Source organism: Mustelus asterias, chromosome 9 (assembly GCF_964213995.1).
Source record: "Mustelus asterias chromosome 9, sMusAst1.hap1.1, whole genome shotgun sequence".
Taxonomy (NCBI): domain Eukaryota; kingdom Metazoa; phylum Chordata; class Chondrichthyes; order Carcharhiniformes; family Triakidae; genus Mustelus; species Mustelus asterias.
Genome location: NC_135809.1, coordinates 72989430 through 73007095, shown reverse-complemented (window position 1 = coordinate 73007095; position 17666 = coordinate 72989430). Strand labels below are relative to the sequence as shown.

At 41.9% G+C, this 17666-nt stretch overlaps 1 protein-coding gene across 1 annotated transcript in view; it reads right to left on the bottom strand.

Annotated features, from left to right (window-relative positions):
• Positions 1-17666, bottom strand: part of LOC144499246 (uncharacterized) — a 163272-nt gene that overhangs the window by 36682 nt on the left and 108924 nt on the right. The window contains exons 57-60 of the mRNA XM_078221363.1: positions 13841-14015; positions 8894-9138; positions 4792-4975; positions 2438-2660 (exon numbers count right to left, since the gene is read on the bottom strand). Of these exons, the coding sequence (XP_078077489.1) occupies positions 2438-2660; positions 4792-4975; positions 8894-9138; positions 13841-14015 (827 nt within the window). The remainder of the gene's footprint in view (positions 1-2437; positions 2661-4791; positions 4976-8893; positions 9139-13840; positions 14016-17666) is intronic.

Sequence of the window (17666 nt, the reverse complement as noted above, 5' to 3'; positions counted from 1 at the left end):
ACGCAGACACAGGGAGAACATGCAAACTCCACAGGTAGCCACCCAAGGCTACTCACTGGACCACATTCTTATTACACTGCTGACCAGCCACTTCCCTTTGCTGACCTATGCTCACTGACATTTTAAATGGTTCCCTCGTCTGAAGCACTGTCCTTTTCAACATTGGGGTCATTACTCTCAACGGCAAATGATTTATTCTTCACCCCTTTATCTTTACAAACTGTCACATCTCCGATATCTCTTTTTTTTCCTAAGTCTTTGAAAATTTGATATATCCCAAATCCTCACCATCTCTCTAGAACTTCTCTATTTGAAGCTCTCCAATCAAATTTCTGCACCCCCAAAACACTAAGTTGACCCTAACCAAATCACATGTTTGCTATAACTGTAACCGTAGCACATTAATGCTCCTTCAATTCTCCGCAGGTTTTACATGATCAATTGCACCATCCTCCTCTAACATTCAGAAAGCTGATCTTGTTTGCTTGCACTCCTACTGATTGACTCACAGCCATAGCTTATTTTCGCACCTAGCATGGCACTCCAGAAGTTCACCAAGAATCCATCCTTGGACCCCTCTTTTCCTCATCTACATGCAATATCATCCAAAGCCATGGGATCAATTTCCACATATTAAAGTATACATACTAACATCAAGGCAACCAAACCTCTTGATGTTTCCACTGCCTTTGGTACGATTAGACCACTTGTCTGACATTTAGGGTGGAATTTTATCACCGCTTTACACCCATTTTGCGGTAGGAAAATGCCGCAAAATCAGGCATAAAATGGCAAGCGTGAATGGCTTCAATTTTTGTGACACCCAGAATTCCAGCACGATCAGTCTCTCACCGGCAATGGGCGAGAGGCTGGTTAATTTATTGAAATTTCTGTGTTGGTGCATTTCAATGTGCTTAGCAAGCCTGGCGCTCAATCCGGGTTGGCTTGCCTTCATGGCCTTGCCGGGAGAGGTTTGCTCCAGCAAGAAAAACACCTGCTCCCCATGGACAAGGAACAGTCGTGTTGGCCTCGTTGGTGGAACCGGACGATCACTGAGGCACCCTGGGGATGCCGCGTGCAAGGCGGGGGTGCTCCTTGGGCAGTACCAGACTCGCAATGCCACCATGGCATCTTGGCAATGCCAGCCTGGCATCTGGGCAATGCCAAACTGGCAGGGCAAGGGGGCAGGGTAAATTGGGACAGGGCCTTTGGGAAATGTGCAGAGGGTGGCCCTGTGGGTGGGCAGGGCATATGGGGGAGGAGCCCCCACTGCCAGTCTGCATGTGATCGGTAGGGGAAGGCGGTAGAGCCATGATCTGTGAGAGAGGGAGGGGGTCCGCGATTTGTCTGGGCAGCGGGTGGGAGTCGGTGGGCCTGCATCTCGGGTCATGGGCCCTGTGATTGCGCAGGGGGGGGGGGGGGGGGCGGGGTGGCGAAGGAGGGGGGGCAGTACTACTTGAGACTGCCTGCAGTAGCAGGGACCTGACAACACTCTCTCTGTCTGTCAGACCCCTGCTATTGTTAAAGCGCATGTGCAGCATCAGAGGTCTGCACATGTGCAATATCTCCCTCCACAGGCTGTCAGGCGAGTTAAGCCCTGCCCACAGTCTCTCTGACCAAAAACAGACTGGACCAAAATTTCAGAGATAGAGTGCATAAGATTGGCCTGAAAACTCGTACAAAAAACGGCTCTGAAACTCTCTCATTTTCAGGTTAGCTGAACACTTAGAAAAAAATCTCATAAAATTCCGCCCTTAGTCTTGGATGAGCAGCAATTTCCTACAAGTGAACACTGGAAAGATTGAAGCCATTCTTTTTGGTCCTCACCATAAACTCCTTGTACTTGCCACTTCCTCCTTCTGAGCCATTAGTTTGACCAAGCTATTGTTCATTGCTTCCAGTAACTCTTTTCTGGTTCAACATTCCTTTTTGCCCTCAGAGGTCTGATAAGTGCCAAGCGATATATTTTATTAAAGGTACTATGCAAGTACAAACTAAGTAAATGGACAGGAGAGTGAAATTCACTACCAATTATTGTTAGTTTCATTCTGTCAGCTAACAAGAGATACACACCACCAATTGAATTTTTAAGCTATCAGGCAGAGAGAACGTCACAGCCCTTGACAGTTATGCTGTCTGGGTTCTAAGTGCTCTTATTTCCTCACATTTCATTTCAGTCTCGTATTGTCATTACATTTTTTGCAAACTTCAAATAATCACGATTAGTTAACACTTAAAAATAATTGTTTGGTACTTAATTTTTGAAGAAAAGGTATGAAAGTGAGAACTGTAAGTGAATTCATAAATCTTGTAAAATATTCAAACAGATTTGTATCTGCTTCTTTGAATCATTTATTTTGTTCACTGACGAATCAAAAGTGTAAAATTGCATGATCTCAGAAAATCTCAGATCAAATATATTAGTAAAATGTCTTACTTGCTAGTAAGAACCTTGCAAAAAGAATTAGAGTTACAAGGCTTCTGCGTTGTTTGGGGATTGATTGTGACTTGAGGTCTTGAAGTTGGTAACGAGGATGGTCCATTGCAGTTTGGCTTGTTGGAATCTTTGACTTGCCAGTAATCAGCCATTTCAGTACAGGAGGATGCAGGCGTTCCACTGGGCAGCATACAGTCATCACTTTGAACATTATTGCATGTTCCTGAGAAGGCAAATCATTGAGTGTGTCAATTTATTAAGATAATGGATGCATCCGCTTTAGAGACCTTCTTATTTATTAAAACAGACATTGTTACAAGCTGAGAACACAATTATGTTCTGAACGCAGCTTTATCTATATCTCGTAGTGGATTTGATGTAAAGTGAGGAGATCTCTCAATGCAGATTTTCTATCTTGCAATTTGTGGCACTGGTATGTTACAATTCACCCAGTGGGTCAGGTTGCCGTGGCAACATACATGTTGACATCTATGTTTCAGTCTGGAGCTATGGATAATGAAGGTAGGGACTCCAACATTTTTTCATCATATGGTTGACCTGGAATCTCTCCTGATCTTACTGTCTGCCACTGGCATTTGCTGGAAGGATTTGCAGGTTGATTGATACCTGTCTGACCACATTATGGGTGGCATGGTGGCACAGTGGTTAGCGTTGCTGCCTCATAGTGCCAGGGACCCAGGTTTGATTCCGGCCTCCCTGTGAGTGCATGAGTTTCCTCCGGGTGCCCTGGTTTTCTCCCACAATCCAAAGATGTGCAGGTTAGGTGGATTAGCCATGATTAATTGCATCTTAGTGCCCAAGAGGTATAGGTTATGCATATTAGCCATGCTAAATGTGTGGGGTTACAGGATAGGATGGGCGGGTGGGCCTGGGTAAGATGCTCTTTTGGGGAGTCAGTGCACACTCAGTTGGCCGAATAGCCCCTTTCTGCACTGTAGGGATTCTGTGAACTTATTTAACTATCAAGTCCTGGGGAGGACTCAAATACACATCTCCTGACTCAGAGGAGGGATACTATCTACTTTCTATTACAGGTGCATAGATTATAGAACTTGAATATTGCTGAAAAGAGAGACATGTTGCTGAAATTCTTCATCCTGCACATTAAGATCAATGCAAGAATGTCAAATTTCAGATGATCACAACAAATTATATTACAGGAGAAAAGGGGGTGCTGATTGATTGGCCAGTTGAGTCTTAGAGGAAGCAGCATGGAAATATAGGCTCCCCTGAGTAATTCAAAACAAGCAAGACTTGAACATATTCCATTTGTTTGCAGAGAACAAATCCTTGGTATGAATATATGTTGCTTCTAACAAGTATAAATGAACCAGATGATCAGTCAAGTTTGTAACATGCAGATTTTTTATCTTGCAATTTGTGGCACTGGTATGTTACAAATCACTCAGTGGGTCAGGTTGCTGTGGCAACGTACATGTTGTTCACTGAGTGAACTATAACATACTAGTGCCACAAATTGCAAGATAAAAAACCTGCATGTTACAAACTTGACCGATTATTTTAAATTGGCTGTTAGTGTAGTTATTAGCTTTCTGAACAATCTTGGGTGTACTAATAGCTGAACCATACAGTGGTCATGGTTTAGAGATGGAGAAATCACCCAGGATACCTGCTTCTGAAAGTTAACCAGCACCTTCCTAAAGATGATAATTTTTCCCACTTTGGGCGAGGACAACTCTGCAATCACACAGCTTTTCAGCAAAGTATCAAGGATTGTGCACTAACTTGTATCCTTGTGGAATTATATCCAGAGAATAGCCATGCTGCAAGGAGGTTGTCACAAAGACACAAGTATTTTTGCAAAGAGATCTATTGTAATAGAATGTATTTATAACAAGATCTGACTTCAGCTGTATTATGCATGCAACATTAACCTCCTGAGGGCCACGTATCATTCAACAGATTCATGGGCAAACAATTTACTTAATCGCAAGCCTCTGCCAACATTGTCAGCAGCAATCTGTGGGTTACACTAAAGCAGCCCAGATTCACTTGTTTTTGAATTTTTCCCCATTTCACTGAGAAAATGTACACTTCAATTTGCATCCTCCTCTTGACATTAGATAGTAGCTGGCAGTTCACAGTATAACAAACTATGCAAGCCTAGCATTCAAGTTTTATTCCACAGGTGTGTATCCAATTTGATATAAGGTACAAATGGAAATTAAAATGCATATTAAAATGTAATTATTGAGATTTTCTTTCAGGAACTTGTATATTCATAACAAAATTATCTTTGATATGTATGCACCACCAACCAACCTCCTAAATGTCTTATTTTAAATAGCTTAATAAATAATCTACATGCTTACCACACTGTCCCTGTACATTACTTCCAAATATTTCACTTGGAAGTTTCATTGCGAAAGCTAAACCATTAAAGGTAACTAGTGCCTTTATTTTAGGAATTTCAAGCATCACATTAATGCCGGAGCTGGAGAGCTTCACACCATCTCTCGAATAGGGTAGTGACACAATTCTGCCGTCAACAGTTACCTGAATAATAAGACAAAGTGTCACAATTTTTTAAAATAGCAATGTGGCTTTATGTAGAATTACAGAATAACAGCTTCAAAGAAGACAATTCAGCCATCAAATCCATGAGTAGCGATAACCAATTAACCATACTCCCCTGTATTATTGGCATAGCCCTGAATATATCCAATTCCTTAATACGGGGTTACTGTTAAATCTGCTTCCACCACCCTTTCAAGCAATGCATTCAATGCATATTGACTGGAAAAGCTATAGTTCGAGTACTTTAGAGGGGTCGGTTTTTGTCCAGTGTGTGCAGGAAGGCTTCCTGACGCAGTATGTAGATAGACCAACAAGAGGCGAGGCCACATTGGATTTGGTACTGGGTAATGAACCAGGCCAGGTGTTAGATCTGGAGGTAGGTGAGCACTTTGGTGACAGTGACCACAATTCGATTACGTTTACCTTAGCAATGGAAAAGGATAGGTACATACCAAAGGGCAAGAGTTATAGCTGGGGGAAAGGAAATTGTGATGCGATTAGGCGAGATTTAGCTGGCATAGGTTGGGGAAGGAAACTGCAGGGGATGGGCACAATTGTAATGTGGAACTTGTTCAAGGAACAGGTACTACGCGTCCTTGATAAATATGTACCTGTCAGGCAGGGAGGAAGCAGACGTGTGAGGGAACCGTGGTTTACTAAGGAGGTTGAATCTCTTGTGAAGAGGAAGAAGGAGACTTATGTTAAGATGAGACGTGAAGGCTTAGTTAGGGCACTTGAGAGTTACAAGTTAGCCAGGAAGGACCTAAAGAAAGAATTAAGAAGAGCCAGGAGGGAACATGAGACGTCTTTGGCAGGTAGGATCAAGGAAAACCCTAAAGTTTTCTATAGGTATGTCAGGAGTAAAAGAATGACTAGGGTAAGATTAGGGCCAGTTAAGGACAGTAGTAGGAAGTTGTGCGTGGAGTCTGAAGAGATAGGAGAGGCACTAAATGAATATTTTTCGTCGGCATTCTCACTGGAGAGGGACAGTGTTGTTGAGGGGAGTACTGAGATGCAGGCTGTTGGACTGGATGGGATTGATGTTCATAAGGAGGAGGTGTTAGCAATTCTGGAAAGGGTAAAAATAGATCAGTCCCCTGGGCCGGATGGGATTTATCCTAGGATTCTCTGGGAGGCTAGAGAGGAGACTGCCAGAGCCTTTGGCTTTGATCTTTGTGTCGTCATTGTCTACAGGAACAGTGCCAGAAGACTGGAGGATAGCAAATGTTGTCCCCTTGTTCAAGAAGGGGAGTAGGGACAACCCTGGTAATTATAGACCGGTGAGCCTTACTTCTGTTGTGGGCAAAGTATTGGAAAGGATTATAAGAGATAGGATTTATAATCACCTAGAAAGGAATAATTTGATTAGGGATAGTCAGCACGGTTTTGTGAAGGGTAGGTCGTGCCTCACAAACCTTATTGAGTTCTTTCAGAAGGTGACCAAAGAGGTGGATGAGGGTAAAGCGGTTGATGTGGTGTATATGGATTTCAGCAAAGCGTTTGATAAGGTTCCCCATGGTAAGCTTTTGCAGAAAATATGGACACATGGGATTGAAGGTGATTTTGTGGTTTGGATCAGGAATTGGCTAGCTGTAAGAAAACAGAGGGTGGTGTTTGATGGGAAATATTCATCCTGGAGTTCAGTTACTAGTGGTGTACCGCAAGGATCTGTTTTGGGGCCACTGCTGTTTGTCATTTTTATTAATGACCTGGCTGAGGGCGTGGAAGGATGGATTAGTAAATTTGCGGATGACACTAAAGTCGGTGGAGTTGTAGACAGTGCGGAGGGAAGTGGCAGGTTACAGAGGGACATAGATAAGCTGCAGAGCTGGGCTGAGAGGTGGCAAATGGAGTTCAATGCGGAAAAGTGTGAGGTGATTCACTTTGGAAGGAGTAACAGGAATACAGAGTACTGGGCGAATGGTAAGATACTTGGTAGTGTGGATGAACAGAGGGATCTGGGTGTCCATGTGCATAGATCCCTGAAAGTTGGCACCCAGGTTGATAGGGTTGTTAAGAAGGCATACGGTGTGTTAGCTTTTATTGGTAGAGGGATTGAGTTTTGGAGCCAGGAGGTCATGTTGCAGCTGTACAACTCTGGTGCGGCCGCACTTGGAGTATTGCGTACAGTTCTGGTCACCGCATTATAGGAAAGATGTGGAAGTGTTGGAAAGGGTGCAGAGGAGATTTACCAGGATGTTGCCTGGTATGGTGGGAAAATCGTATGAGGAAAGGCTGAGGGGCTTGAGGTTGTTTTCGTTAGAGAGAAGAAGGTTAAGAGGTGACTTAATAGACGCATACAAGATGATCAGAGGATTAGATAGGGTGGATAGTGAGAGCCTTTTTCCTCGGATGGTGATGGCTAGCACGAGGGGACATAGCTTTAAATTGAGGGCTGAGAGATATAGGACAGATGTTAGAGATAGGTTCTTTACTCAGAGAGTAGTAAGAGCATGGAATGCCCTGCCTGCAGCAGTAGTGGACTCGTCAACATTAAGAGCATTCAAATGGTTATTGGATAAACATATGGATGATATAGGAATAGTGTAGATTAGAGGGGCTTTAGATTGGTTCCACTGGTCGGCGCAACATCGAGGGCCGAAGGGCCTGTACTGCGCTGTAATGTTCTATTCCAGATCTCAACAACTCACTACATAAAAAATGTTTCCTCATGTCACCTTTGGTTCGTTTATCATTTACCATAGATCTGTGCCCTCTAATTATTGACCCTTCTTTGGGTAGAAACAGTTTCTCCTTACTTTATCAAAACCTTTCAAGATTTTAAATACCTCTATCAAATCTCCTCAATGTTCTGTGTTCTAAGAACTACAACTCCAGTTTCTCTAATCTCTACACATGACTCAAGTCATTCATCCCAGGTGCCATTGTAGTGTTCTTCACTCTAATCGAGAAAAACAACTCTTCACCACTACACCACTCTGATGAAGAGTCATCCAGACTCGAAACATTGGCTCTGTTCTCTCTCCACAGATGCTGTCAGACCTGTTGAGATTTTCCAGCATTTTCTGTTTTTGTTTCGGATTCCAGCATCTTCTGCTGTAATTTGCTTTTACCTTCACCACTACTCTTTGCTTTTTATTTCCTAGTTAATTAAATATATCATTGTGCCTTTATTTTGGGCTTTTATTTTGCTGATAAGACTATTATGTGGCGCACTATCAAAATGTGAAAGTTCATAGACACATTAACCACACTACACTCATCAGCTCCTCCATTTTTATATAAAAGGGCCCAATCTAGTAAAGCACAATTTGCCTTTAACAAATCTGTGCTAATTTTCATTTATTCATCTGTATTTTTCCAAGTAATAATTTTGTCCCTGATTAATGTCTCTCAGGATTTTCCACCACTCATGTTAGGTTGACAAGTCAGTCATTGCCAGGTTTATCCTTCTCCCCTTTTCTGAACAATAATGTAAAATTTGCAACTGTTTAACCCTCTAACATCAACCCCATTTCTAAGTGAGGATTATTGGATGATTATAATCAGAGCCTCCACATTTTCCACCCTTACTTTCCTTAATAACCTAGGTTGCATCTAAGTTAAATGACTTTCTTGCTTTGATTACTGCCAACCGTTTAATTATTTTCTCTTTATCCATTCTTATCCTATCCACTGTTGCTACCGTTTTCTCATTTACTGCAGTATTGGCAGCATTTACTTCTGGAGTGAAGATCGATGACATTTAGAACCTCAGCCACATCCTTTGTCTCCATCAAAAGATTTAATTTTAGTCCCTAATTAGTTTCACTCTTATTTTGACTCTCTTTTTGTAAGAGACTTTTGGGATCCTTTTTACAGTAGACACTTACATGATTGCACTCAATGCAATGTAAAATGCTTACAATGAAGAAAATGCATAACATTGTTAATTACCAGATGCTGAATTCCAGTTGTAGAATTACTTGTAATCTCTATGTCCAGTTTTTCAAATTTCACTATAATAGCACTTGGACAAGAGAGTCTGTCTTGTGCATCACAGTGATGGTTGTCAATGTAAATACCAAAATTGTTACGTGCACTCATTTCTTCCACAAGGATGTAGGTGCAATTTCCTTCATAGGTATAATATTGCCCATCAAATGTAACAAAATGTGATCCTCCCCATCCGTTGCAATAGCCTGTGAGGACATTAAATTTGAATATTAATTTAATCTCAGTTATAATACAGAAATGGTTTTTCCTAGTAGCAGTGTAACTTGTAAAAACAACTCCATTTGTGATATACTTCATACACATATTCTCCCACCTTTTTCTCTTATTTCTTCAAAGTAGTGATTAAATCTGTTACACATTACAATTACAGCAAATAAGTAGATGTGACAATTGCTATTAGTCATTCCAATTTTTATCAAATTCAGAAATGTACCTAAACCTAAAACTAGATTTCAGAAATTTGATACTGCTTAATTTTCTGTTGTTTTCCTTTCTCTAAAGTTGGTCAAACGGCCCTGGCCACTAAAAAAGTAATACTTTCTTAGCTAAGTATGAACAATCTGAACCAACATTGGTTAGCAGAACATATAGCAATTATCACATTGTTGTTTGTGGGATATTGCTATGTGCAATTTTGTTACCATATTTACTATTTTATAATTGTGCCTGCACTTTAAAAATGCTACATTAGCTGTGGAGCTCTTTGGAACATTTGTTTGTAAAAGGTTATTTTGTTTCTTTGCCTCCTTTAAGCGACTGTTTGTCTACTTCAAAAGTGTAAAAAGTGAACTCTTAATGGTCAGGTTCCTGAACTGGTGGTGAAAAAATCTGACTGAATGAATTCCTCCCTGTAGAAAATGGACATTAGCACTTCACATCGTTAAGGTTAAAACAAATAAGAAAAAATAATTGTACTGTGAACAAATCTAGCTACAAATTTTACATTTGCTCAATCTGTCAGTGAGTGAACCTGATTCATTTATCTTACTTGCTTAATCACCCTCATCTTCAACTTACAAACAGTCTCTGGCTGGAGTGTTGAGAAAGATTTGGTGCCATATCTCTCTTATTTAGCAATCAGTTGCTAAGAGATGTTAAGAGCATTTGGGATGGTGATTCTCCTTTGATATGTTTTTATTCCTTTAAGGGAGTCACCTATTACCAGATTATACTGCCCATAATGGGAGTGAACTCAGAGAGGGATGGTTAATCGCATGAACCTAATGACATATATCAAGCCAGCCTGGAATAATTTACTTTGTTCTTTCAGATTAATGCCCTCACTTCTGTACTTTATTCTGTTCCTAGATGGCAATCATGATGTTGTTTGATGCTCAACAAAAATTCTTTATATTCCAGAACTCAGTTATCAAATCCTGGTGTAACTGATGCTCCATTATTCTTCATAACCCCTAATTATTGCCTAGATAAGGGTAGTAGCTTGTCACATAGGAACCATAGTGCCAAAGATCAAAGGGGTACAGAGATTTCAAATCATCATATCACACCAGTAGACATGAGATGGAAAATTCTACAAGGTGGAATGAGGAACCAGAGGGAACATCATCACAGAGTTCTCAATAGTAGTTGATTCCAGAAAAGCAATGATGGAAGCCCACAAGCTGCTCATTTATCTACCATGGAGACAAGGAAAGTTGCGGCAAGGGAAAGTTCTTCATTTAACCTGAAACTTTGGGCCATGTTTTCAAAGCGGGGCTGTGAACCTCACATTTACATGGGCGACCTGGGCAGTAGGCAAGCCCGGCATCCAATCAGAGGCTCTCAGTAGGCTGGAGCTGTCTGTTAGGTGGCATCCATGCTGGAAACTGCCGTTGCTGCTGCTGCCTTGGCAAAGAGACCAGGCAGCTTAAAGGGTTAGAATACAAATGGTACAAAATAGACATGGACACCAAGTCAAGGTATAACCCAGCGCAAATCGACCTCTTGAATTTCACAAAAAACACAGATGGAAAACATTCCTTTGCTCCATGAGATTAACCTGCAACAGACTCTGGTTTTGACCAGAAAAATGATTGAAAATTCTATTCTGTGCCAGGCAGACCTCTGAGCATGTTCCTTAAAGAAGAAAAAGAGCTGCTAATTAGCAGTGAAACAATGTTCCCTCTCCCTGCAGGATCTTTGAAAATTGCAAACTGTCCCAGGTTAAGTGAGGAACTTCCCCTTGCTGCAACTTTCCTTGTCTCCATGCTGGGTGATTGGGCAGCTCATGCGCTTCCATCATTGCTGCTCTGGAAACAACTGATGACTGGCCTGAGCTTTTGCAACATTTTTTAAATTCAAAAAAAAATTAGTTTCTTTTTAAGATTCAGTAAGGGCAGCCCAGTTTTTGGGTAGTAATAGCGTGGACACATTTTGGAAATTATGCGACTGATCCAACTGCAACTCATGTCCACAAGTATTTTGTTGGGATCTTCTTCACATGGCCTACTGCAATAACTGTCTATTTCAGGCAGAAGACTACTTTCAACATGCAAATTATGTTATAAACAGTTCATTATGGACCCAAGTGTAATTTGGTGAGACTAATGTGCAGATTGCCCATGGCATCAATTCACTCTTTAAGTACTAGGTATTGAGCTGCCTTACTTGTGGTCCCCAAAAGGAATAGTGTTGGTTTCTCCAAAACTACATACATTTTTGGTTTCATACACATTTTTGTAGAATCAGGAGTAACTTGAATACTTCTTCAGTCTCTAAAATATTACTTCATGCCTCCCACCCGCATTATTTTCTGGTCTCCCCTTTAGCATCACCTCCCTTCACCGGTTTTTCTTTTCTTTCCACCTGTGAGTTCCACGTCAGTACTGGATTCAGCATAATCTGACCAAGGTGTCAAGTCTAAAACTGTGTGTTGTGCATGTCATGAAATAATGCTTCTTCTGCTGTGATTCACATGCTCACCTTATAAAGCATAATCAATGTTGTATTCAATATTAGATGACAGCAAGGTATTTTTACACAAAAAGCACTTTTTTGAACAAAATCATAATTGTTATAGCATTATTAAGTTTAGAAAATACTTAACAGTAATTAGTAATGGGTGATTAATTCCAAGTTCCCCAGCATCATATATGGGGTACCCCAAAGGGGAATTTCTTTCAGAGGTTTTCAGGTAAAGTTTGAAAGGCAATTGCCCAGAGGTGCAAACTTCCCTGCAGCAATCACCGCACTGGGAACCATCTGAAAATGCAATTTAAATTGCAATCTTCAGATGGTTCCAAAAGTGTTACATGAATAGTTATCCAGAAAGAGAGTCAGAAACACTAAAATCATGTCTAATTTATGGTTAACTATTACACAGACCCAGACCACACTCCATAACCAACCCCAAACCCTGCAGGGAACTCTCCACAACCCTAAATATCCACCACACACACGATTAACCCCATTCCCAAAGGGCTTCGTGCCCGCACACCCCCCTACACCCAACCCAATACCTGGAGGGTTTCAAATCAACACCATTGTTTCCAAGAGAAAAGAGAATCGACCAGCCAATAACTGCAAAGTGACTGCTCCAGTGAGAAACCCCAGTGCCAGCAGCCATTGTGGAAAAAGAACCTTCAGCTGCAAACAAGCATCTTGACAATCCATGAGCAATTTTCTTCTGACTTTGCATCTTCCCTGGTCAAGCTTTACAATCTAATACTCTGCAGAGCTGTTTTTTGCATGCTTGCGGTACAGGCATGGGTTGAGGGGGCGGGGGGGGGGGGGGGGGGGGTAAATGGGGGTGGGGGGGCTATTGTGTTGTTTTTGCATTAGGAGATAGTTCAGCATCTTTGTGCATTTTAAACCTTTTGTTAATAACTTTTGCATCTTTACCTGAGTGGGTCTTAGCAATAAAACTAACTCTTTACTCATTATTTTAAGGAACTTGGCGAACTTTTTCTGCAACCAGCCTGGTTCACCAGATTGATTCCAGGGATGAAGGGGTTGACAAATGAGGAGAGATTAAACAGTTTGGGCTTGTGCTCGCTGGAATTTAGAATGATGAGAGGGGATCTGATCGAGGTATATAAAATTTTAAAAGGGATTGATAAAATAAATGTAGACCAAATGTTTCCTCTTATGGGGCAATCGAGAACAAGAGGTCACAAGTATAGGTTGCGTGGCAGTAGATTTAAAACTGAGATGAGGATGGACTACTTCTCGCAGAGGGTGGTGAATTTGAGGATCTTGCTGTCCCATAACGCGGTGGAGTCTGAATCGTTGAATGGTTTCAAGAGGGAGATAGATATACTTCTAAAATAAAAAGAAGAGGGATATGGGGAACAGATGGGGAGGTGGATTTGAGACCAGGGAGAGATCAGCCATGATCTGATTGGGCAACATCAAGAAGAAAGGAACAAGGACTGGGTACCAATAAGATACAGATGCTGAGATGGATATGTGAATGACAAGAAAGGACAAGATCAGGAATCTTTCCATCAGGGAATTGGTGAAGATTGTGGAAACATCAAAAGAAGTAGCTGAAAGGAGATTGGAATAGTATGGTCATCTGTTGCAGAGAGAGTGCCAGACTAGAGTAAGAAGCTGTGTGGGAGAAAGTGAGAGTTTTGAAGTCAAAGTTAAATTGAGATGAAGTGAGTGATGAAGAGGAAGGCCTAAGAACAGATGGAAAGATGCGGGAGCAAGAGATTGGAAGAAGAATGGATGACTGACAGGAGGAGATAGAGAAGGGTGATCAACCAGGATTATGGCGATTCCAAGTAAAACGGGAGAAACATTAGGTATAATATGCAAAATATTTTACCATGTCCCACACGTAAAGAACTAATATTTCGGAATTTAGATTACAGGTAATATATTAGTAATAATAAACGGAAGTAAATTTGATTTTAAAATTTTTTTTCCAATTCAGATACTCACAGTCACACTCATAATGGTAGCAACAACCATCTTCATCGTACACTTTGACAGGTTGATGGCCATTGACACATTCAATCGGTTCAACAATGGGACACACCACAGATGTTATGGAAATAGTATTATTTTCTATGCACGTTGCCATCAAACATTCACATAGGAGCCATGTTTCATTATACTGTAATGAGTAGAGAAACGTTTTAGAGGCTAGAACACATGAGCATGACACTAATATACAGTTTTTACTAAACTCTATTTAAACACGCGTTCTTCACAAATATGCATTTGCAGCTTTTGCTGGTTACTTTATCATTAATGATCATTATCCCAGTTTCCAAGTGATCCTGACCCTGTAAAGTGATGGGTTTGCATTACATTTTCCTTGATGGTGCATCCAGTTATTCCTCCTAGAATACCTACAGTACAGAAGGAGGCCATTCAGCCCATTGAGCCTGCACTGACAACAATCGCACTTTATCCCTGTAACCCCACATGTTTACCCTGCTATTCCCCCACCCCTGAAATTAGGATCAATTTTAGCATGGCCAATCAACCTAATTTGCACATCTTTGGACTGTGGGAGGAAACCGGAGCGCCCAGAGGAAACCCACACAGACATGGGAAGAATGTTGGATGTTTTGTGGATCATTTTCAGCCATCATCTTTATATCTTAAATGGACTGGGGAGAACGTTCTGATTCTGCATTCACCACAGTAATCTGCCCTTTATCAGCGCTACACTGTCACCCTTGTGCTGAGAATGTCATTTTTCTGGCAATGGAAAAATGGATTGCACATAGCTTAAGACTGTTTGTTTCCTCTGTTGAGATTTCACTACAGTTAACTCCCACCGTTTGCAACCTCCTCTTTCATGAATTTCTACCTGCGCAGAAGTGTTCCAGAACATAGAACATAGAACAGTACAGCACAGAACAGGCCCTTCGGCCCACGATGTTGTGCCGACCTTCATCTGAAACCAAGATCAAGCTATCCCACTCCCTACCATCCTGGTGTGCTCCATGTGCCTATCCAATAACCGCTTAAATGTTCCTAAAGTGTCTGACTCCACTATCACTGCAGGCAGTCCATTCCACACCCCAACCACTCTCTGCGTGAAGAACCTACCTCTGATATCCTTCCTATATCTCCCACCATGAACCCTATAGTTATGCCCCCTCGTAATAGCTCCATCCACTCGAGGAAATAGTCTTTGAACGTTCACTCGATCTATCCCCTTCATCATTTTATAAACCTCTATTAAGTCTCCCCTCAATCTCCTCCGCTCCAGAGAGAACAGCCCCAGCTCCCTCAACCTTTCCTCATAAGACCGACACTCCAAACCAGGCAGCATCCTGGTAAATCTCCTCTGCACTCTTTCCAGCGCTTCCACATCCTTCTTATAGTGAGGTGACCAGAACTGCACGCAATATTCCAAATGCGGTCTCACCAAGGTCCTGTACAGTTGCAGCATAACCCCACGGCTCTTAAACTCCAACCCCCTGTTAATAAAAGCTAACACACTATATGCCTTCTTCACAGCTCTATCCACTTGAGTGGCAACCTTTAGAGATCTGTGGATATGGACCCCAAGATCTCTCTGTTCCTCCACAGTCTTCAGAACCCTACCTTTGACCCTGTAATCCACATTTAAATTTGTCCTACCAAAATGAATCACCTCACATTTATCAGGGTTAAACTCCATTTGCCATTTTTCAGCCCAGCTTTGCATCCTATCTATGTCTCTTTGCAGCCTACAACAGCCCTCCACCTCATCCACTACTCCACCAATCTTGGTGTCATCAGCAAATTTACTGATCCACCCTTCAGCCCCCTCCTCTAAGTCATTAATAAAAATCACAAAGAGCAGAGGACCAAGCACCGATCCCTGCGGCACTCCGCTAGCAACCTGCCTCCAGTCCGAAAATTTTCCATCCACCACCACCCTCTGTCTTCGATCAGACAGCCAGTTACCTATCCAATCGGCCAACTTTCCCTCTATCCCACACCTCCTTACTTTCATCATAAGCCGACCATGGGGGACCTTATCAAACGCCTTACTAAAATCCATGTATATGACATCAACCGCCCTACCTTCATCAACACACCTAGTTACCTCCTCAAAAAATTCTATCAAATTTGTGAGGCACGATTTGCCCTTCACAAATCCGTGCTGACTATCCCGGATTAATCCGCATCTTTCTAAATGGTCGTAAATCCCATCCCTAAGGACCTTTTCCATCAATTTACCAACCACCGAAGTCAGACTAACCGGTCTATAATTACCAGGGTCATTTCTATTCCCTTTCTTAAACAGAGGAACAACATTTGCCACTCTCCAGTCCTCTGGCACCATCCCCGTGGACAGCGAGGACCCAAAGATCAAAGCCAAAGGCTCTGCAATCTCATCCCTCGCCTCCCAAAGAATCCTAGGATACATTTCATCAGGCCCAGGGGACTTATCGACCTTCAGTTTATTCAAAACTGCCAATACATCCTCCCTCCGAACATCTATTTCCTCCAGCCTATTAGCCTGTAACACCTTCTCTGCCTGAAAAACATGGTCCCTCTCCTTGGTGAACACTGAAGAAAAGTATTCATTCATCACCTCGCCTATCTCTACTGATTCCATACACAAGTTCCCACCACTGTCCTTGACCGGCCCTAACCTCACCCTGGTCATTCTTTTATTCCTCACATAAGAGTAAAAAGCCTTGGGGTTTTCCTTGATCCGACCCGCCAAGGACTTCTCATGTCCCCTCCTAGCTCTCCTCAGCCCCTTTTTCAGCTCGTTCCTTGCTAACTTGTAACCCTCAGTCGAGCCATCTGAACCTTGTTTCCTCATCCCTACATAAGCTTCCCTCTTCCTTTTCACAAGACATTCCACCTCTTTTGTGAACCACGGTTCCCTCACTCGGCCATTTCCTCCCTGCCTGACAGGGACATACCTATCAAGGACACCCAGTATTTGTTCCTTGAAAAAGTTCCACTTTTCATCAGTGCCTTTCCCTGACAGTTTCTGTTCCCATCTTATGCCCCCTAATTCTTGCCTAATCGCATCATAATTACCTCTCCCCCAATTGTAAGCCTTGCCCTGCCGTCCGGCCCTATCCCTCTCCATTGCAATAACAGAAGCAACTATAAATCAGGAAATGGAAGGGAGGGAGGAACTCAGGAAAATTACAATAACGAGGGAAATGACACTGAGTAAATTGTTTGAGAGCTGGGAACTCTTTGAGCAAGTCCCCAGATCCTGACTGACTTCATCCTAGGGTCTTAAAAGAAATACCTGGGAGATATTGGTTTTAGTTTTCCAAAACTCCTTGATTTGGGGAAGGTTCCATTAGATTGGAAGATAGTAAATGGGACACTATTATTCAAAATGGAGGGAGACAGAAAGCAGGCAGCTACAGGCCAGTTAGCTTAACATGTCTTAGGGAAAACGTTAGAAGCTATTATCAAAGAAGTTATAGCAGGGCATTTGGATGAGTTCAAGGTAATCAAACAAAGTCAACATGGTTTTATGAAATGGAAATCATGTTTAACCAACTTATTGGAGTTTTTTGAGCAAGTAACATGTACTGTGGATTAAGAGGAACTGGCAGATGTGCTGTCCTTAGACTTCCAGAGGCATTTGAAAAAGTGCCACATTATAGGTTGTTGCGGGAATTAAAAGCTCATAGTATAGAGGGCAACATAATGGCATGCATAGAAGATTGGCCAGCTAACAGGTTATGTAGAGCAGGCATAAATGGGTCTTTTACAGGTTGGTTAAAATATAATCAGTGGTTTACAATTTATATAACTGATTTGGATGAATGGATGGATGGCA